Source organism: Pangasianodon hypophthalmus, chromosome 8, assembly GCF_027358585.1.
Source record: "Pangasianodon hypophthalmus isolate fPanHyp1 chromosome 8, fPanHyp1.pri, whole genome shotgun sequence".
In the NCBI taxonomy this organism is placed as follows: domain Eukaryota; kingdom Metazoa; phylum Chordata; class Actinopteri; order Siluriformes; family Pangasiidae; genus Pangasianodon; species Pangasianodon hypophthalmus.
In genome coordinates, this window is record NC_069717.1 from 27,412,295 (window position 1) to 27,434,648 (window position 22,354).

General features: G+C 36.1%; 1 protein-coding gene across 1 annotated transcript; it reads left to right on the plus strand.

Moving 5' to 3' along the window:
- The first annotated feature begins 1,507 nt into the window (after positions 1 to 1,507).
- nr5a1a (nuclear receptor subfamily 5, group A, member 1a) lies at positions 1,508 to 21,871 on the plus strand. Its single transcript, XM_026945915.3, has 8 exons — positions 1,508 to 1,773; positions 5,357 to 5,466; positions 5,768 to 5,909; positions 9,216 to 9,697; positions 10,397 to 10,555; positions 13,864 to 13,983; positions 15,455 to 15,602; positions 18,053 to 21,871. Exons 1-8 carry the CDS (start codon positions 1,752 to 1,754, stop codon positions 18,307 to 18,309), a joined length of 1,440 nt encoding a protein of 479 aa, XP_026801716.1. The 5' UTR covers positions 1,508 to 1,751; the 3' UTR covers positions 18,310 to 21,871.
- The last annotated feature ends 483 nt before the right edge of the window (positions 21,872 to 22,354 follow it).

Here is a 22,354-nt window from a genome sequence, read left to right on the forward strand (position 1 = left end):
AGAAAACAGCGCAAAACTATTGGACACGAAAAGATTCCACCAAAAGTTCTCTTTTGTTTTTCTGAAATAATCTTCTTTTCCCTGATAGATGCTTCTTTGAACTTTTGATGAACTTTTTGAACTGAAGCAGCTTTTCTACATTATGTAAATATTTATGGTGGGAATTTTGTTTTATTTAATTGTGGCACTTAACACTTAAAGAACCATTTCAATAAAATAAAAAAGACTATTTAGGAAAAAAATCGTGGTTTTATGGTAGTGATGTAAAAAAAAAGAAAAAAAAAAGTGAGCAACCACGTATGGTTTGGGAGTTTAGGATGTTTAGGAACTCTTACATTGTTGAAACATTAAATAATGTTAAATCAAATCATCCACATTTTCATGAACAATATGTCATGTGATGTTATTTAAATTATTTTCTTTTCACATATTTCATGTTATTTTTCATGTTATAGTGTCATCACATTATCATTTCATGTCAGAGTCTGAAAATGTGAAAAAAGGTTTTTGAGACTTTCATGTAAAATGTGTGATTTTAATTTAAATATAACATTTTCACATACTTCAGATTTTTGCATTTCATGTCAAAGTCTGAAGGCCATGTTTATTTTTAGTGTTTTATATTTAGATAAATGATTTAAAAAAGATTTTAGACTTTCATGTACAATGTGTGATTTGTACAAGTATTTTCATATATTTCATGTTATTTCTTTCCCATCTTTCCAAAAAGTATTGGAACATGTGAAAACAGGTGAAATAATAACATGAAACGGATGAAAATACTTCACACATCTCATAATTTCATATCAAATTCTGAAGCTCGTGTGTGTTTTTCTTTTCTTTTTTGGTAGGTTTTTTCTTTTTTCACTTTTGTGCGAATTAGGTGATTTTTTTTTAACGTAATTTCACGTACTAAATTTTATTTCCCCCCAATTTCTTATGAATATGTGAAGACAGGTGAAATAATAACATGAAATAAATGACATCATTCATCATTTCACATCATTTCATGTCTGAAGGCTGAATGTGTTTCCTGTGCTGTTTTTGTATGATTTTCAGACTTTCATGTGATTTTTGTGTTTAATTTTTATTTTACATTGTAATGTATGTAAACTCCATGTATTTTCACATATTTCATGTTACTTTTTCCACGTGTTTACAGACTATAATATGAACAAGCCTGTGTGAAGATGAGACTAAACCATTACACGTCAAAGTCTGAAGACCATGATGTGTGCTTATAATGATTTATTTTGTGTAAGACAAACATCATTGTTGAATTTGTTACAGTGGTGTACAGTGTTGAAGCAGCTGGACAAAAACGTGCACATGTGTTAATTCAGTGCTGTAGTGTTCATTCAAATCTGTAGGATTTGGCAGCTTCCTCCTCCTCCTCCTCATCTCCAGTGTGTGTGTGTGTGTGTGTATCTGAGAGTCACATGAGTGTGTGATGTCCAATGAAGGCGCCTCCGCTCTCCGCCCGGCGCATAAAGCGGACGCGCTCACACACACACACTCAACATGGGCGCGCGCGGACGGTGCAGCAGCTGAACACCGGCTCACACAGCTTCACACACTCCATCTCCGTCTCCACGCGCGCGCGTGTGTGTGTGTGTGTGTTTGCATGTGTGTGCGTGTGTGTATATATATGTGTGTGTGTGCATGTGTGTGTGTGTTTATTTGGACTCGTCCGGAGCTGCTGAGGAGCGTCGCCGTCTTTTTCCACACACACACCACACACACTGAGTCAAATGCTGGAGGCGCAAAGTAAAGGTAAGAACCTCACCAGAAGATCAGATCACATCCAATCAGATCCAACTAAAATGCGAAAATAATCCGATAAAATCCGAGTTCAGAAAAAGTCAAATAAATTTTTGTAATATTCTCATGATTTATTATAAAGTCTTTGTGATATATTTTCCACTACAGAAAAAAAACCCACTTGTTCTCGGATTATGGGAAATTATTTTCACACCGGCTGTTTCACATGAAATTATATAAACACGTGACAAAAATATGACACAAAGTCTAAGCCGAAAAGCAAAGCACGTGTTTCCTTCTTTCTCTTAGAATTCTTCAAAAAAACAGAAATTCAGAAATTCTTTTACTTTTTAACACGGCGCCATTTTGGACATTTCATCTTACATATTTTACCTGGATCCAGAATTGAAAATATGTAATAAAATAAATTTGTGTATTTGTGTTTATTCCTGCTCAACATAAAGTCGGATAAAATGTTTTTATAATCTCTATAAGAGCTCCATCTTCATCACAATATCCAAAATAATTCCAGATATTATTTATGCGGATGGAAATGTTTATCCACGTATAATGTACAAATTATAGTCCAGGATTATGCTCATGTACCTATTAATATTTATTAGATATAAGAGTTTGCGTCATGCAGCCATTTTGCGGGACTCATTACCACTAAAAGATGTGAGTTTAGTCAACAAGTAACAAACTTTCAATTCTGTTCCTTTAATTTTAATTGTCTAGGGGAAAAAAATCCGGTTATTTAGCTCGCTCATTTTTGTTCTTCCTCAGATTAACAGTATGTTATTATTATTATTATTATTATTGTTGTTGTTGTTGTTGTTGTTGTTAGTAGTAGTAACATTGTATTCACATGTATACATAATCTGATTTGATATTTTGTTGCCTTTCTTGATATTAGCCTGGCCAGTTAATAAAGTTAAAAATGGACAGCTGATTAAGCTAAATGTGTTTTTCATTTATTTATTTTGCTAATGTTCAAGACTAGAGTTCAGGAGTTTAGTCTGTTTCCTCGTGTTGCTAATTAAATAATAAAGTAAAGCCGACAAGAGCTCATTTATTAAGTTCTGCATTTGTCGGGATTTTAAAATAGACGCGCTTTATTTTATTTTATTGCTAATAAAATATTAGATCTGGAAAAATTAAGAAATTAATTATAATCAAATATTAGAGGGCTTAAAAATGGATCAGACAAGTTACTGCTAAAATAACTTCCTTATACATGAGACTTAGAGGCTAAATGACAGTTTTGCTGTGTGAACTGCTCTGAATTTGAATATGCGCATTTCCTTATTTGCGGCTTTTTACATGTGAAATATATTATTAGTATATAGCTATTGTTATATATTTTATATAACACTTGATAAGTATTTGATCAGATGCTGGATTGCTAGTAAAGCGTAAACAGTTGAGATATTTAATTTCCTGAGCCACAGTGGTTCTATTTCACCGCGTTAAAGCGACATTAATGTCTTAATTGACGTCAATTCTTTTTAATCTGAAATGACCTTGATCAAATAATGAAGAAAACCTCTTCTCTCTCTCTCTCTCTCTCTCTCTCTCTCTCTCTCTCTCTCTCGCAAATTCTCTGACGTCAAATATCTTAGACGCCCACATATGTATCTTAAAATATACATCTAAGAATTATTGTAGTTTAATATCTAAATTGGAGCTGGGGTGTAGTTTATGCTTCACCGCTAACATAAATAATAATAATAATAATATAATAATAATAATGAAATTAAAAATCTCTCATATCCACGACATGTAATGATTGCAGTGTATGATTGCAAGCTAAATTGTCTCGCCATTTTTCGGGCAAAATCTCTGACGTCATATATCACACTGCCTCGTTCTGTGTGTATTTATATTTTTCTAAATATGTAAATATATAGGTCTTAAAAGTTGAACTCGAATGTTAATTATTTTTAAGAACAGCCAAATTAAGTAAAAACTAATCCGGATGAAATATAGATTGTACAGTATGTGTGGAATTAAAGTGCTAATTTGGCTGAAAGTCTGTTCAGTGAAATCATTCAGTGATGCATCGAGTTTCCGATAATATCGCTCGGGGTAAATGTCCTACAATGTAGCCATTACATGGACTATTTGGGATTGCCTTTTGGGCATGTTAGGGCTGAGTGTGTGTGTGTGTGTATGTGTGTGTGTGTGTGTGTGTGTGTGTGTGTGCGCGCGCGGTGGGGGGTTAAGTGGACGTGCTTGCAAACATCTCCAACACCTGAGCTTTCTGTTAAAAGGGTGCACGAGCGCCTCGTTAGCTCCTCTTGAGCAGACGTGAAAGGGTGTGTGTGTGTGTGAGTGTGTGTGTGTGTGTGGTTTAGAGCTCCCTACACACTGCACATGTGGGTCTGCAACCTAGAGGTTTCTCCTAAATATGACTTTAAATTTTGATAACTTTATTTCAAAACGTGCCGCGTGATCTTTCTGCAGGAGGGTTTTTGTTTTTATGCCTCCAGATTCTTCTTTGTACAAGATTTTCTTTTAACAAATGGGGTTAATTTTGGTTCAAAATAATGTTAAAACCCGACTGAACAGAGACATCCATCAGCGTTTATAATGAAGTCTGACTTTGCAAAAACAAAACAAAACAAAACAAAACAAAACAACAACAACAACAACAACAAAGAAATAATTGTATGTTTCTTCTGATTCGTCTGAATGTACATCAGTTTTTGGTTCATGTAGCCTACAGTGTGTCTTTTATAGCTTTTATAGATACAAGCACAGTGGATGCACAATGCTTATTTATTTATTTATTTATTTATTTATTTATTTATTTAGCCCGAAATTTAGACTGCTCAATATTTTGGTAAAAATATATCTGGCAAAGACTACTAGGAATATTTAACCATGTTGTCATTAATGTCTTCTGTACTTTACTTACTGTATTTTAATATATTTGAATTTTAATAATCACTTTAAAATATTTTGACAATCCTATAACCAGTTGACTAGTAAGTAAGTAAGTGCATAAATAAATAAATAAATAAATAAATAAATAAATAAATAAATAAATAATCAGGGTGGATGGTGGGTTGTGGGATTAGGGACATATCTCCATTTTTTTTTCTACATTAGATAATTCTAGAAAAAAAAGTTTTCCCCAATTGTCAATTAATTGCTAAGAGAAGAAAGATAAAATGGATGTAATTTTGGCAGGAATAAATAATAAGTTCTCCAGAAAAAAATGTAATTATGCCTGAGGATCATTGGGAGATGATTTTGCAGTGTTTCAGAGATTTCCAAATTTCCAAAAGTTAAGTGACATTATTAGGATCTTAAATTGTAAAGATATCCAGTTAAATATAACTGAAGTTATGAACAAAACTCAAGTGATGACGCATAAGGACATGAGTCCCAAACCCAAAAGGGATGTAAATCTCTCTCTCTCTCTCTCTCTCTCTCTCTCTCTCTCCTTATGACTGAGATTCCCTCAGTTGTAGACCTACCTTTAGTAAATCTCTTAGCTCTGATTAGGTGCATGCTGCTTACTTGTTTAAAGCTTTTACTAGCCTTGTTTGGTTTCTGAGAGTGTTGATGACGTGTGCATTGTCCGCAGGGTCAGTGATGGAGTTCACCACCGAAGAGGATTTAGAGGAGCTGTGTCCTGTGTGCGGGGACAAAGTGTCCGGGTACCACTACGGCCTGCTCACGTGCGAGAGCTGCAAGGTGCGCCATCTGTTCACCTGTCCATCATTACCGAGTTTTCTTCATTATTAAGAAAAAAAAAAAAGAAAGAGAATATAAAAATAATCCGCAAAATGGCGGCGTTGTTACTAGGCTGCTTGCATGGGGATGAGTGATGTCTGAGATCATTTTTAGCTTTTATCACAACACACTTGTGTTAACTCTAACCAAGTCGATTGCAACTGCTTTTTTGTGTGTGTGTATTGTAATTATTCAACTAGTTTGTACATACAGGTGCTTTTAATCCCAGATTTAATATCTAACACCATGCATTTTTGCACAGGGCTTTTTCAAGCGCACGGTGCAGAATAATAAGAGATACACCTGTAACCAGAACCAGGACTGCGGCATCGATAAGACGCAGCGCAAGAGATGTCCTTTCTGTCGCTTCCAGAAGTGCCTCAGTGTCGGCATGAGGTTAGAAGGTAAGCAGGAGTTTTATAGCTGGCATATGATTAAAATAACGTATCAGTAAAATACCGACACATAAGCTACAATTCTCTACAGAAATGTAACTGTTTCTAAACTGATTTCTGATGCGACAATCTGATTTCATTCCATATTTTACATTTTTCTTTAAAAATATTTTAATTTCTCTTTATTCTACCTCGACATTTTTGAAGCATGGTATTTTACACATTTGACTGTTTTTTTATTTGATGCATTTTAATCCTTTTAAGCTGAGAATGAACTCAAATCAGTCAGCGCTCGCGCAAGAAACATCTGGATGAAAACAGCTTTAAACTCGCTCCTGAAATAGAAATTAGGCTATAATTATTTATCACGGTTTATCGGCAATAGATCAGGGAAGTAGTTTTAGTAAAATCGTGTTACAAAAATGGGAGAAAGTCTTTTCTTCACCTCCCTCTCTGCATGAAGTCTAACCTGGAAAGAACAGCTTCCTTCATATTACTCCAGTTTAAGAGGAATTCCGACTGTAGCTTTTATATGCAGACTTTCCCGACATTCCCTTTTGTTTTGTTCAGTAAAGTGCTGTGGTTAGTGGATGCGTTTTGTTTTTTGTTTTGATTTTTTTTCTTCTTCTTTCATTTCATTTTGAGCCATATTACATTTCTACAAACCCACAAGTCGTGTAGCCTTCAGATTAAAAAAAAAATCCCGTCGTGTGTTAAAATTAATACAGTGTTAAAATATAAACAATTATCCGGTTTTAATCAAAATGTTGTCTATTATTTAATTAGTGACGTCATAGTGCGGCGTGATGACCAACACCCCCTCCCCCCCGCGCGTGCGTTAATTAGCCCCTCTGTTAAGAGGCATTACTGTAATTAAAAATAAATAAATAAATAAAAATACAAAATAAAATAAATAAATAAACAAAACGAAGGATCGTGTTCATAGGTCACAATAATACCTTTTTTGTTATAGACGAAATTATACATTTGTTCTTTACTTTTATTATTTACAAAGTAAACTAGACAAGTCATATTAAAAAAAAAATACAGCAAGGTAGTTTACAATCTGCACAAATCATGACAAACCACTCTGTTATAAGCACAGAATGAATATATTTACTATCAATTTATTCCTGTTTATGTAGCCACATACTGCATGTATTTTTGTATGTAGAATGCAGTAAATATAAACTCATTAACTTAAAGAAAACCATCTCATTATCCATTAGAAAATAGATCATCCCATTGATGAAAGGAAAAAAAAGAGGGGAGGGGCGGGGAATGTTATACCCTTTCTCAAAAACATTAAAATAATTGAAATGAACTGATAAAAGGAAACAGTCTGTAATTGATTTGATCAATTCTAGGCAACCATTTTTAAATATATACATATATTAGAATATAATTTTATTTTAGATTATTGTTATAGGTATACTATTTTATGTTATAGGCTACTAGGTATAGTGTACCTTTACAAAAGATTTAACATACACAACTGGACTGTAATTAGCTTTTAGAGTAAAGCTTTAAAGGTACACACTAAAGGGACAAAAGTTGTATATTTAAGGACACCACCTCAAGGACAAGAAAAAGGCACCGTTTAATACAATTCTTTCTGAAAGTGCATGGCCCCCTGCTTTCTAAACCTCATAAAACATCCTAACTGGTGTGTCAAAAGACCATAGAACAACCTCCACGGTAACTATGGTAACCTAGGGTGCTTTATTTAATAGTACTTTATACTATTTAGTATCAGTTGAGGATGTAGCCATGGCAACATTGTTTCATATTTGCACATTTGTTTCAATTCACACAATTTAATTTGTATGCAAAAGTATGAAGGTAAAGTTATCCGGTTGAGCCGGGGTTAGGATTAGGGGTGGGGTTAGTGCTCATTACTTTTCTTACAAGTTTATTCACAATACATGGAATGGAATCCGACCTTAGTTCTTGGAAATTGTATAAATTTCCCATGAGATCATTCCATAGATTCGACATATTATTTGGTACTTTTCTTGATCATAAACTCTTTTGAAAAGAGATCCCACTTTTGATCTTTCGAGCACTTTGTTTAAATAAGTAATTGTCATTTGCAAGAGAACATATCATGGATCATTCAATGTTTTTTTTGCTTAAATAAATTTGAATGTAGTTGTTTTCATGTCTTTGGATACACAGTACTGTGCAAAAGTCTTAGGCACCTTTTTTTTTTTTAGTACAAACTTTGTTATAGATGTTTATTTTCTGACTTCTACATTATTGATTCAGTGCAAAAATATGTTAGATTCCAAACATTAGTTTTCCAGCACAAACTTAAATGTTACAGAAAAATGTTTGGATGTCAGTAAAGAAAGCAGCAGATTACATAAGAGATGCTCTTCAGACAAAAAAAACATAATGAAGGCTGCTGGGTTTCGCTGCAGAAATAAGAAGCGAGTCGACAGTCAAAGTCTCCAGAAGAAGCGGAGGATCGTCACACCAAATACTGACTATGTTTCATTTATTACTGTTTACTGCTCTTTATAGTATTTTTTTAAAATGTAGAAACATTTAGTTTCATTGTTTTTGAAGGTGTCTTTGCTCTACAACATTTCTTTGCATGTGCCTAAGACTTTTGCACAGTACTGTACATCGACTTATTCTGAGCCATATGCAAATTCACTCTCAGAATTAAAATCATATTGGTAATTTACTAAATCTTACACACACCATGTTAACTTCTAGTACTTTCACATCTTAACTCAAGCAGATTTTTTTACTTGTTGGATTTTCATTGTTTCACTTGTAACAGGGTAATAATAGACCAAGATATTTTTCGAACGAAGGGTTTGTGTATGGCTTTTGTTTTCCATTTCCAGTAGTGTTTATGATGCTTGGTGAACTGTGTAGCTTGACGCAGCCTTAACTGGGCTCAGTGTGTGTGTGTGTGTGTGCTCCATTCCCATGCAGGCGGCCATGCAGAGAAGCACCTGCTTCCGCGAGTCTGTGTGACACATTCCTGCACCACTGATAAGCCTTGCACAGTCATACACAAGATTTCATTTGGGGTGTTTACAAAATCCGGGGTGGAAAATGTCCATATGAAGAGAAATGCTTGCTTGCTGTTTTGTTATTTTATTCTTTTTTTTTTAAGTCAAAACCACGATCGGCATTTCCTGTGTACTCTTTGATTATTCACCACACTTTGGAAATATTCTTCCTCTGATTATCCTTATTAATCTAGGCCATTTCCATGTCAAAGTTTAGTCCTTAGAAGATAAATAGATATAAATTTATCTCTATCTCTCTGTCTTCCTCCCTGTCTCCTTTTTTCAGCGGTTCGCGCTGACCGTATGCGAGGAGGGAGGAACAAGTTTGGCCCCATGTACAAACGAGACCGCGCTCTGAAGCAGCAGAAGAGAGCTCTGATCCGAGCAAGCGCTTTCAAATTGGAGCCCAACCCACCACTAGTGCCCTCCAACCAGGCTGAGTATCCATTCCCGGGCTCAGTGCCTGGCCTGCTGCCCCCCCTCGGCCCTCCAGACTACGACTGCCTACCTGCGTGCCCCCCCTCTTTAGGGGTGGCCCTGCACAGCTATGGCTCCTTCCCAGCCCAGTATCAGTACACCACCCAGACTGTGCCCGGTAGATCCATCAAAGCAGAGCACCCGGACCCGTATTCCGGTTCTCCTGACTCATCTCTCGGGTATCCGTATGCTGAAGGCTGCATTCCCGCCTCACCACAGACCAGCCCTCTGAACCCAGCCGTGCCCTCGCTGGTTCTGGAGCTGCTTAGTTGTGAGCCTGATGAGGAGCAGGTAACGTTCAAAAACTTTGTGATCACAAACTGCAAAAGTGGCTTGTTAAATCTCATACCAGGGTTCTGTAGTTTTTGAATAAATCTTCAAGACTAGCATGGCCTCAAATTTGTTATTTGAAAGCAGAAACACACTGATCCCTTAAAATGTTCAATATTCGACACAATACCAATATCAGAGCTCTAGGTATTGATACGCGATACTGATCCAATATGACATGCTCTTAAATAAGTAAACAAGCCAGATTTCTGCAAGCTTCTATTGGCAAATCATCAGAAACATCAGAAGTACAATGACAGCGTGGTTTATGACAATTTCAGCTCGTTTCATTTTCCAAGAGCTCTGTCACGTCTGCATAAAATATGTCAATGGATCAGATTAGAAAATAAGTCAAATCCAATCTGACAATGAGCTACGATGCCAATACTCAGTATAAACTTGGTACCTGGTATTTGTAAGAATTCACAAGAACCAATGCTTATGTTAGTGGGGGTTGGTTAAGAAGTCATAATTTAATTTGAATAAAAATCCAACAAAGATCCAATAAAGATCCAACAAAATCATTTACTTCTACAAATACTTGCATGAGATTGGATAGTCATGACAGAATCATCATGTTGTTCTTTCTTCAATCTGAGATTCTCACCAAAGCTTCCTGTGTCATATTTCAGCCTTTCATTTTACTTTCTCATCTTTCAGGTGAGAGCAAAGATCTGTGCCTACCTGCAGCAGGAGCAGAGTGGGCGTGGCAAGCTGGACAAACCCCGCCCCTCCAACTTGCTCTGCGTGATGGCGGACCAGACGCTGTTCTCCATCGTAGAATGGGCGAGAAGTTGCATCTTCTTCAAGGAGCTAAAGGTATGCTGCTAAGATGAGGGCATTTAAATTTACTTTTGCTTGACTGATTAGCATGATTTTAAAAGTACGAATTTGACTAAGTTACTATGACTAAGTTATTATAACCACCCCGAAGTTGATTATTTTCCTCTTATAGCACAACAGTTTGCCAATGATTATAATTTTTCATTGATTAACGCCACTTTGTATCTGTTTATAGTTACGTTTAATGTTGTGGAATGTCAGAAAAACAATTTAGTTCCTGTAATCGCGTACGTTATAGCAGCTATAAATAGTCATTCCCACACCATCCTCTTTTTTCTCTCTCTCTTGAATTTAATAAGAAAACCTAAAAGTGCAGCTTTACCTCTGACTGTTACAAGGCGCTGACACTGGAGACTCCTTCATGAATGCTAAATAAACAACTCTTTACAGAAAACATCACCAATTCCACATATTTTTAAAATTTGTTTATGTAGAGCATCCTCCATTTTCAGCAACTCTGTAGTATAAATAATTCTGTAGGTAGCTTGAGTTGTCATACCTTAACAAGAGGGCTTGTTTAGATTTAAAAGGATGTTGAGTGGCAGTGAGTTACATAATGTTCAGTGTTGTGACTTTGCCTTTGTCTTGACTGAATCCATTTGTTATGGGGAAAGGCTGATATTATGTCGCCAGATCCTGGACCGCACCACTGATAACATTTCAGAACACTGAGACAAGTAGATATGAAGGTGGTGTTGCTTGTGCCACCACGGAAGTGTGGTTAAACCTGATAACTGCAGATTACAGAATGCTAGCACAAAGGCCAGAAGTTTACACTGACATATAATGTCTTCAGAGTGTCCCCGATCAATAATATCATCCTGCATGACCTTGGTGATGTTCATAAACTCGAGCACCTTTTGCAGAGTGAAATGGAATCGAATATGAAGTTGCCAGTTTAGTACGGAACGTTATGTTTGTTATCTAATGTTTAGGAGTGAGGTTTGAGCTTGTTTGTATAAAATTTAACAGAATTCATTCATATTTTATGTATATTTTTGTGTATGTATTTGTATGCAAATTTTTCATCCGATTTATATCATTTTATCCTGCTGAACTAAAAGGTCACTTGCAAGTTAGTAGCAATTTGTACAACTCAAATTATACAGAAAAGATACAATGGTTAAGGTTTGGGCTAGGGATGAGGTTAGGGGTGGGGTTAACATTCGTACATGTTCATTTGTACATTTCTAATAAGCTCAGGATGGTGGTTTCTTCACAAAATGATAGTTAACCTTAATGACAGTCATGTAGATAAATTTCACAAACAAAACTATCAATTTTCTGATATATACTTTACAAATCTTCCATTACTGCATGTTGTAAATTAAATATTTCTCCATGTTGTGCAAGATGCTTCTTCAGCTTTAGTGCAGATACTGAGTTGCAGCTCAGAACACGGGAGTGTGTTGGCGAAGCACAATAGATTTGTTGTTGCTCTGATAACGAAAATTATACATTGTTAAGAATACACTGATGCCAGCTGATACACCTCTTCTCAGACATTTTGGATCCTCCCTCTTAAATGTTACTGTCACATACTGTTAAAGAAATGGAGTCATCTAACAGATAAGCTTGTATGTTATAAGACAAAACAGATTTCACACACATCGTTTTGTTATGTCCTGAACGATAAAGGCAGTAAAAATAAAAATAACGCCACATCATATCTCCACTAGCAACATTTAAATCAATATCACGGATACAGCCATGATGGCAGCTGTGTGTTTGCATGATGTAGCAGGTGAATGTGTTTGACCAGGTTTGGCTCCTGTATACGCACACACACACACACACACACACACACACACACACGGCTCTTTCTCTCTTGTTTAATTACATTCCACACTGCAGATAGCTCAGGAATTCAGCTCTCCCGCTCCTCCAGATCTCGACATGCATTGTTCCAAACCACTGAAAGCTTTCCTGAGGCACCTACAAAAAGAGTCAGTGATGATTGGATGTTGGTGTGTTCATGTGTGTTCAGAGAGGAATCAAAAGGGAGAGTGTGTGTTCGTCTGAGGGAGGTGTTGCTGAATATCAGTACTGCAGTGGTGGTAAGACAGTGGAATCAATTAAAAAAAAAATAGCCAAGAATTCACTAGGCCTCTACTTTAGCTAGGTATTTAGTTGTGTACAGTAGCGTTTACATTACATTACATTAAATTACATTAGTCTTTAGCTTAGTAATTATTAAAATGGTTTCTAGGCCTGTAATTAAAAAAAAAACAGTCTACAATATGGCCATGCAATGGATCTCAGTAGTTTCTTTATATAGGGCTTCTATTAAATTCTTTTCAGCCTGGAAATTAGCTCTACCTCAGAGTGAAATAATAATAATAATAATAATAATAATAATATAAAAATTAATTGTCATTATTGTTATGTATTAATATAAACAACAACAATGACATACTGTAATTTTATTATGATTTTCTCTTTTTTTATGGCTACATTCAAATACCCTGTGTTTTCACCATGTTTGTGAGATTTCATATGAACAACTCACTCTTGGGGAATTCTTGAGGTATCTTCATTCAGAAGTTGACATTTTCTGATAGTTCATGAGTTGTGACACAATGTTGACATCTCTCAGTATGGCATAACCCAGTGAAATTCAGTTAGCGGTGGATGCTAAGTGTAAATACAGTGTGATTTTAGAAGCACTTTATAAACATTTTTCCAAAACATCTGAGGTAAATGTTGATATTCTTGATGGATTTGTCTTGTTTTCATATCACTTCACCTTTACTTTGTCTGTTAAAAAGACTCAAAGGCTAGCTATGTTGGTCACCTCAGTCAATAGCTAGCTTATGCTCAGTGTCTGTATTTCCCAGTTGCCTGGCAACAGGGTTCTCATGGTATTTACCCACTTGAACAGCGAGTGTATAATTTTTGTCAGCATTTGAAAGCACTGTATGTACACTGCCCCATATGGCCACATATTCTTAATGACCCTTAGAACAAACTATAGTAATGGCAATCTATCAAATCCTTGTGTTTATTTAGCACTCGTTATCTCTCACAAGTAACATAAAGATGGATTATTTGTATTGGTACACATTTAAACCATTTCATTCCCATCAATAGTCACCCTACATGTTACCCATATAGGCTATTTCAAATCAATATCAATACTGGTTATAGTAGGAACATACCATATCATATCTGTAATGAGCACCTATAAATATATATCTAACATTTTATTGGTTGGGAAATTGTAATGACATTAAAAGCAGCACTGTAATCAAGGCATTAACAAGATTTTCCCTGGTCTCGCACAGGTCGGAGATCAGATGCAGCTGCTGCATAACTGCTGGAGCGAGCTCCTGCTTCTGGATCATGTCTTTAGACAGGTGCATCATGGGAGAGACAATACACTTCTACTCATCACTGGCCAAGAGGTGAGAATTTCACTCTTCTTAAAATAACGCTTGTCAATCATTTTGTCTGTCGATCCAGAAAGCTTTACATTTTGCACTAGCATTCAAGTGCACTAGCCTAGCCTAGCCTGGGGGTGGGGCTTCGGAGGGAACAATGTAACAGGGAGCTGTATTCGGATTTTCAGCTTCAAAAACTTTTAAGGGGAAAAATCGAGTTGTAGCGAGAGCGCTGGCCAAAACATTTTTAATATAAGGGAAGGGGCGTGGCTTTCAAAATTCAAACCACCCATGCAACTGTCCAGATGGAGGAACGGACGAGGGGGTTTAACTGCTCTTTTTCGTATTAGCATAATTTAATGTTAAAATGTTCCTACACATGAACGTTGGCAGGTCTGTTTTCGCTTAAATCACTGACTGTAGCTTTAACCCCAACCTGCTGAGCCTCATGCTTAGACTGGATTCAGCTTCTGCTGCAGGTTAAACAGGCTATTAGCATGACAAATTAATAAGAACTAATAAATAATAAAAGTAAGAATATAAAATCATGATGTTAAACTGGATATTTACTGAGGATTTATGACTAGAAATAAATATTTAGCTTTGTCTAAGAAATGTTATTTTCTCAGTATTAGCATTTACTAATGAATGTTTGAATTTGAATAAAATTCCAAAAATGCAGCCAAACTCATATTTGTTGAATAGAAATGCAGAGTATGTTGACTGAAAGCTCTCTGTCTTTAATTTCATCATCTTTCCTCATATTGTTAGCCGTTGATTTTGTGTGTTTGTTTTGGGTTGCTTGTATTGCCTTTGTGATTTTTTTTGTTAGCCGTTTTTGTATTGTGGAAAGGTTTAGATTTTAGGTCAAACAACAAGCTGGCCTTCAAAAAGCTAAGTCGATAGGATTTCTGAGTGGATTTTAAGTCATACTGATAAATTTACGAGTCATTACTGCTAGCTAGCGGGCCAACATAGGCTAATTTGACAGGATTTCTGAGAGGATTTAAGTCATAGTCATAGATTTATGCATTTTTACTGCTATCACTAGTTGTTTGGCCATAAACAAGCTAATTTGTCAGGTTTTCAGAGAGAATTCTTGATCTTGTTCATAAATTCATCAGTATTTGAGCTAATTTCACATGATTTCTGAGAGGATTTAAAGATCATATTCATAAATAAGCTGATATTAGTTTATAAGGTGGCTTCTTTGGGTTATTATTCACCATTTTCTAATTATTTTAATGGTTAATGGAAACCATTAGGCCAATTCCTATTAGGAAGTGTTTGCACCAGGACAGTAAAGCTAGCTGGCTAACGTTAACGTATTCATAAATGTTAATCTTCACTGCTAATTCTGCTAACTACCTAAAATAAGCTAACTTGTTGAGATTTCTCAGAAAGCCTCTTTCGCAGTCATTTTGCAGTGGACTCTATGTTTGAAGAAACGGTTCCAGATGTGATGATCATTGAATCACTGCCGTGTGTGTTGCAGGTTGAGCTTGCAGGCGTCGTGTCTGACTCGGGTCTCACTCTCTCGAGTCTTGTGCAGAGGGGACAGGAACTGGCGCGGCGGCTGCAGCTGCTCCAGGTCGACCGTCGTGAGATGGCCTGCCTCAAGTTCCTCATCCTCTTCAACCCCAGTGAGTCCTGCTGTTTGTTCTCAACACACAAGAGCCTTTTAATTAGGTTTCTTATGAATTCAGTTGGAAAAAAAAAGCTACGACTAGGAAAAGCTAACTCTACTCCTCTCTGTGATCATAACCGTTCATAACCATTTCATGTGAGTCAGATCGTGTGAATTCTTATGAATATGTCGTGCCTCCAGATAAGAGCAAGAACTCAACACTATTTTAAAGCAGCACATAATAGTAAAATTTTACTTGCTTTATGGCCCCTACATAAGCCGTTCATGACAAATGACATAGCCTATAACCATTTAGAAAGGCTTATTTCAACAAGCAGTTATAAGTTGTCATAAGGACTATACCTGTCAGTTTTGATGTCAAGTAGATATAACACCTGAGTCAAGTGATTTTAAATTCTTGTTGACATAAGACTGTTATAACACTTTCTACTCAGACTTATATTAGAAAGTCATGACAAATGACTTTGTAGTGTAGTGTACATTATGTCTCAGAGTCACACAATGGTAATGAATTGTCATTGCAGTTTATTTTAGCTTATGTCAGGTGTCAAGAACAGTTCATGTATGTTTATGTCACTTGTCAGGAAAAGTGTATGTACATTTAAGTCAGTTGTCAGGAACAGTCTATGTAGGTCTATGTCAATTATCAGGAACAGTTTATGTAGAGTTATATTAGTTGTCAGGAATAGTGTATTTAGGTTTATGTAACTTGTCAGGAATAGTGTATATTGGTTTATGTGACTTGTCAGGAATAGTGTATGTAGGTTTATATCAGTTGTCAGGAACAGATTATGAAGGTTTATATCAGTTGTCAGGAACAGTTTATGTAGGTTTATGTGAGGGATAGTGTATGTAGGTTTATGTCACTTGTCAGGAATAGTGTATGTTGGTTTATGTGACTTGTCAGGAATAGTGTATGTTGGTTTATGTGACTTGTCAGGAATAGTGTATGTAGGTTTATGTCAGTTGTCAGGAACAGTTTATGTAGGTTTATGTCAGTTGTCAGGACCAGTTTATGTAGGTTTATGTCAGTTGTCAGGAATAGTTTATGTAGGTTTATGTGAGGAATAGTGTATGTAGGTATATGTGCGCATACATCATGCTTAATTAAAATGTTACCAAATATTGAAGTAAGTCAAATATGAATTTCTGATTCTATACCTTATGAGAAATCTATGACACGTTCCCTTTAAATTAATGTGTTCACTCATGCAAATCACATTTTGCATAAACATTCTAAATTGCATTAGAAGCAGAAGGGCAACATGAAGAAACGCTTGAATAGTGAGGAATATTTCATTAAACGATCGTTGTTGGATAATGCTGTGTTAGCCCATAGAAACAAGATGCTTTTTTCCCAGAAAAAAAATTATTGGCTGCAGGGCACAAAGCACGTAGAGGAAAGAAAAAAAAAAAGCCTGAGTCCAAAAGCATTTTCCATTTCGACTCTGTGTCACATTCAGCCTCCCTCGCTCCATCTGGAAATGGTAACAGGTTTATTGGGTAATTTGTGTCCTTCAAATCTATTTCAGAGTTATTCAACGTTTTAATTAGAGGTTGAATGGCTTTTCTGACGAGACCCGGCTAAGCGGGCCATTCAGGCTATTGTTCTGTGCAGCAAGCACTCATTCACACAAACACACACACACACACACACACATGTACACTCTCTTGCTCACTCTCTCTCTTTCTCTCTCTCTCTCTCTCTCTGTCTCTCTCTCTCTCTCCCACACACACAGACACACACACAAAACCATAATCACATAAGCTCAGAAATGAACATACATAAATAATACAAATACACACACACAGACACATGCACACAGACACACACACACATGTACACTCTCTCTCTCTCTCTCTCTCTCTCTCTCTCTCTCCCACACACACAGACACACACACACACACACACACACACAAAACCACAATCACATAAGCTCAGAAATCAACATACATAAATAATACAAATACACACACCCATACACATGCACACAGACACACAAATGCTGTTATGCAAGCAGTCAAACCACCAAATCTTTTCATTTCTATTTGTTCATTATCATTTATATTGTCTTGAGTAAGCTGGCGTAATAATTTCCTTCAGGATCAATGTGAAATGTATCTTATCTTATACGTATATGAGACATATATATATATATATATATATATATATATATATATATATATATATATATATATATATATAAAAAGTTTATACATATGCGTATGGCATTTATATTCACATTTACAGATTATACAGGAGATGCCCTGTATAATCTAGAGCAACTAAGAAAAGTACTTTATATTCACTATCAAAAAACATCCTTATAAGTCACATTTATTTAGATTTAGAGAATTAGAACAGCAAATAAAATAGAGCACGAGACAAGGGTCTTCTTTTTAAACTTTCTATACTGACTCTGTATTCATCCCCAATCTCTGCAGACGTGAAGCTGCTGGAGAACCAGGCACTGGTGGAGAGCGTGCAGGAGCAGGTGAACAGTGCTCTGCTGGAATACACACTCACCTCGTACCCTCAGCACGTGGACAGGTTCAGTCAGCTGGTGCTGCGGCTGCCCGAGGTTCGCACCCTGAGCGCCCAGGCCGAGGAGTACCTGAGCTCCAAACACCTGAGCGGAGACGTGCCCTGCAACAACCTGCTCATCGAGATGCTGCACGCCAAGAGAGCCACCACCATCTGAATCAGAGGTGTGTGTGTGTGCGTGTGTGTGCATGGGATCACCACTGAGCCGCGAAAGCTAAAGGACACTGGGAGCTTTTCTATTTCTTAAGTGCTATTAACACCGTATCTGATGTCGTTTGTGCATCGTGTGTGGCTAGTAGGCATGTGCCGATCTGTAGTTGCCATGGAAACTAATTGAGCTTTATGATATTGCCACGATATTTAAACATTGTCTTGGGTGGCATTTCAGCTGGAACGACAGTTCTTTCCGTTGTGGTGACCACAATTATGGGATTGAGGATACACAGCTTCAAAATGTTCCCTTCAGTTTTTACCAGGCCGAAAATACTGTTATGCCGTCTCCACGGTAACAATATAATGTATATCATGATATAGCGTATTACCAATTATCGGCACATGCCTAGTGGCAAGATATCATTTCCAGTTTGGACAATGAAATTGCTGATCATTATATAGCCACTGTGAGTTCCTATTTTTTGGTAGTATTATGGAATATTATATGTTTATTGAACATGTTTCACATCAGCACTGCATTCTGGACTAATATTTCATTTTCATAGTTTTTCCTTTAAGAGTGATAATGTTATGAAGGAGGTGAAAAAGTGGAAGCACCAGTAAAAGAAAAACAACAGAATTGTGATCGAATCTTTGAAGGCTTAATCTCTCTTATGGTTCCTTACAGTATTTTAACGTCGCTAACAAGCATTTTTTTTCCATTGCGAATTTTTCAAACCAAACGCCACTGTGCAGTGAACTGAACTGTGAATAATATTTTCAGCGCTTTGACACAAAGTGAACAGTTTTCAAAATTCCTGCATTCATTTCTCATTCAAGCTCGGGCCGCTAGAGAAAGCATGCATTTATGCGGCTCACTTTGCAAAATGTTGCAGACTCTTATTTCAAAACTGATACACACACACGAGGGAGCAATTTGCTAAGTCACAAGTGCTAGACATTCTTTTTCAGGGTTTCGGTTTTTTAGTTTTAATATCTCAAGTTTTCTCAGATTTAACTGTAATTGCATGTTTATGTGTCAGGATTACTAATTCGTACAATGTTATAATGCCTTGGTTTTTTTTACATAAAAACTGAAAAAAAAAAATAGAAAAGTTTTGACAGCCTGTTTTCTGGGTATTTTTGATAATGATTTACGATAATTGATAATTGATAATTGATAAACAATTTATGAGCTTTGGAGTCCTGAAATCGTCCTGAAATTGCCCCTGATATACTGTGAAAATGTTGACATAACTGTTGATATAAAATAGTGTAAAAATCTATGGTAAATTGCCACAAGTGATTCATCAAAGAGTTAAATGTCCTCCGATTGATAAAGCCTTTTGTTAAAATACAAATACCTTTATTGTCATTGTACAAGTACAACAAGAGTGCTTCTGTATTCTGTGCCATTTTATTTTTATTTATGACCTACTTGCAGTTTTGATAGTTATAGTACAATTTGGATGTGCCAGTGTACATATTTGATGTGCACTGTACATAAGCTGGTATTGGGGGGAAAAAATGCTTGTTAGCAAATCCTTATTCGGCTCGATCTGACTTTTTGTGAGTTTGTCTTTTAAAATATGTTATTTACATGCCACTGAATTCACCAAAATTTTGCTTATATGTATAACTAATGGTAGACAGTTGAAAATTTGTATCTGCTTTGACCCTGAAATATTGCAGGATCGATAAAATCTTAAAATTGTCAGATAAAACACTACAATTCCAAGATCTCGAAAATGTGATATTACTGATACATGGAATGTTAAATGTTTATTGAACGTTTTTCACATCAAGGCTTAATTATGGATTTCATGAGGTGGTAATTGCTTTTAGTTAGAGCTACAGGAGAACGATAAAAACTAAAGAAACATCAGGCAGAAATCTTCTTTTTATTTTCACTATTTCTTAAATTTCTAAAAAGAAATTTTCTTTAGATTTTTAGATTTTTTCAGCTTTAACGTTTCCATGTTGGACAGTGCAAGTTTGCATTTTTTGAAGTATTTTATATTTTATTTATTGAGTAGAAGCTTTTATCCATTGAAGAACACAGCAGAACAGTTTTCGGTTCCCATGGTAATTCCGACACCTGAATATTTGCCCCATTTAAACCCTCAATAGGATGAAATATTGCAGCATTTTTCCAATGAATACATTTATTCCTTCTGTGTATGCTTTCACCTGGGGTAAAAAATTAAAAATTAGTGAAGAATCCAATCTAAACATTATACTTTTTTTCTTAAAGGAAAGTGTTATTGCATCATAAAATAGAAGGGCCAATCATTTTTCAGTATGCAAATGCACTCCAGGGAACGCTAGTGTAGGGTTTGGGGAAGAATCGATTATTTAATACAAAGAAAAATGATTTTGTATCTGTTTTCTGTAGCACCTAACCTAACCATTATCAAATATGTTTGTTATCTGATAATTTGTTTTTTTGAAAATTTCACAGGCTCTATTTTTTTTAAGAAGCTGAAAATTGTTAAATTTATTACATCATATATTAGAACGGCCAATCAGGTTACAGTATGCAAATGCACTCCAGGGAACCCTAGTGTTCCACAGAATTCAAATGGAGAGTGTAAGACTGGGGACATTTACATATTCAAATCATATTCATATTAAAATCAGGAATTTTTTGTTGAAGGTAGAATTGAAGACACTTTTTGTTGTTGTTTTTTTCTTCTTGAAATGCCATATGCAGGAATTGATTGTTTAGTATAGAAAAATGACAAATATAACCTTTCAAAAAAGGCAAACTTGCAATAATAATGTTAATACAAAAATAGAAGAATATATAAACCCAGCTCACTGATTAAAGGCATTAAAGGTAACGGCATGGCTAGTCAGAACACACCTAGGTGGACATAAAGCAACGTGCTGAGGGTGTTCCTAAATTGTGGATATGTAATTGTGGATCCTTTCTCTACTGGTGTCCATTATTTCATCAACCACCTGCGCATCCTTTTCATCTCTTTTCTCTTTTTAAAATACTGACAAATACTGTGAGTAAGTGCGTGCGTTTGAAGCCCCAATCAGGATAGCAGGAGAATCACTGCGCCATATGTTTTCCACATTTCAGACAAACCCATGTTCCATTTCTATTCAGTTTCATGCAGCTCGAGTATCTTTGTGCACACATCCTGACTGGGACTTTCATTAAAAAAATGCAATTTCACGCTAACGTTTGTGTATTTATATGTGGTAATTGCCGAAACCACACTTCTATTCTCTCTTTTTTTCTTTTATTTTTCTTCGTGTTTTTCTCTGGAAGAGTGTAATTGTAAAAACGTGTTCTGTCCTTTCTAGTTACAATCAGCATCAGTATTGTTTAGACGGTGGTTATTCAGAAACGCTTAGAGGTCAACCTACGAAGCTATGAAGCTGAAGACAGAAATAGTATTTATTTAACTAATGTCAGATACAGAGGTGATATCTTATAATACGGAAATACTTCATTTACGTAAAAAAAAAAAATCTTTTGTGCTTGTCCACATTATCTGACTGCAAAGTGCTTTATTTCTTATCAAAATGTGAAATAAAGAAATGAAATTATAGCGCGGATGGCAATTCATTTTTCCAAAAGCGTGTGCTGCAGACAAACACGACAGCATTGGAGGAGAAGGGAGTGCCAGACTGTGTGTGTGTGTGTGTGTGTGTGTGTGTGTGTGCATGGCTTTTGAATGCACATGTTCATTCGAGTGCTGTGGAGAAAGGCGCGTCCTCCAGACTGCCTCTAAGAGACTCTCCAGCGGCGTTCTAAAGAAGCGTGATGGGAAGGTCAGAAAACATTCACACATGTTGCCGTCCTTTTGTGAGCTCACAAAGCGAGAGTGTGTTTCCTCGGCCCTATTTACACTCCTTTAGTTCCCCTCTTCGCTTTGTCTTGCTTTTAGGAAAATGATTGGCTTCAACTGCACCTCATATGGCAAAGAATTGATTTTTTCCCCTTTCTTCTTTGACTCGTGAATTTGTGTGTTTGTTTGAAAGTCAGATATAAAGACCCAGGGAATGAAAGAGACAATATGACGTGTTCACAA

Coding starts and splice junctions, on each gene's coding strand:
- nr5a1a (XM_026945915.3), top strand. CDS start 1,752: ATGCTGGAGGCGCAAAGTAAAG. Junction 5,467..5,767: donor TCACGTGCGAGAGCTGCAAG/GTGCGCCATCTG, acceptor ATTTTTGCACAG/GGCTTTTTCAAGCGCACGGT. Junction 15,603..18,052: donor CCTCATCCTCTTCAACCCCA/GTGAGTCCTGCT, acceptor CAATCTCTGCAG/ACGTGAAGCTGCTGGAGAAC.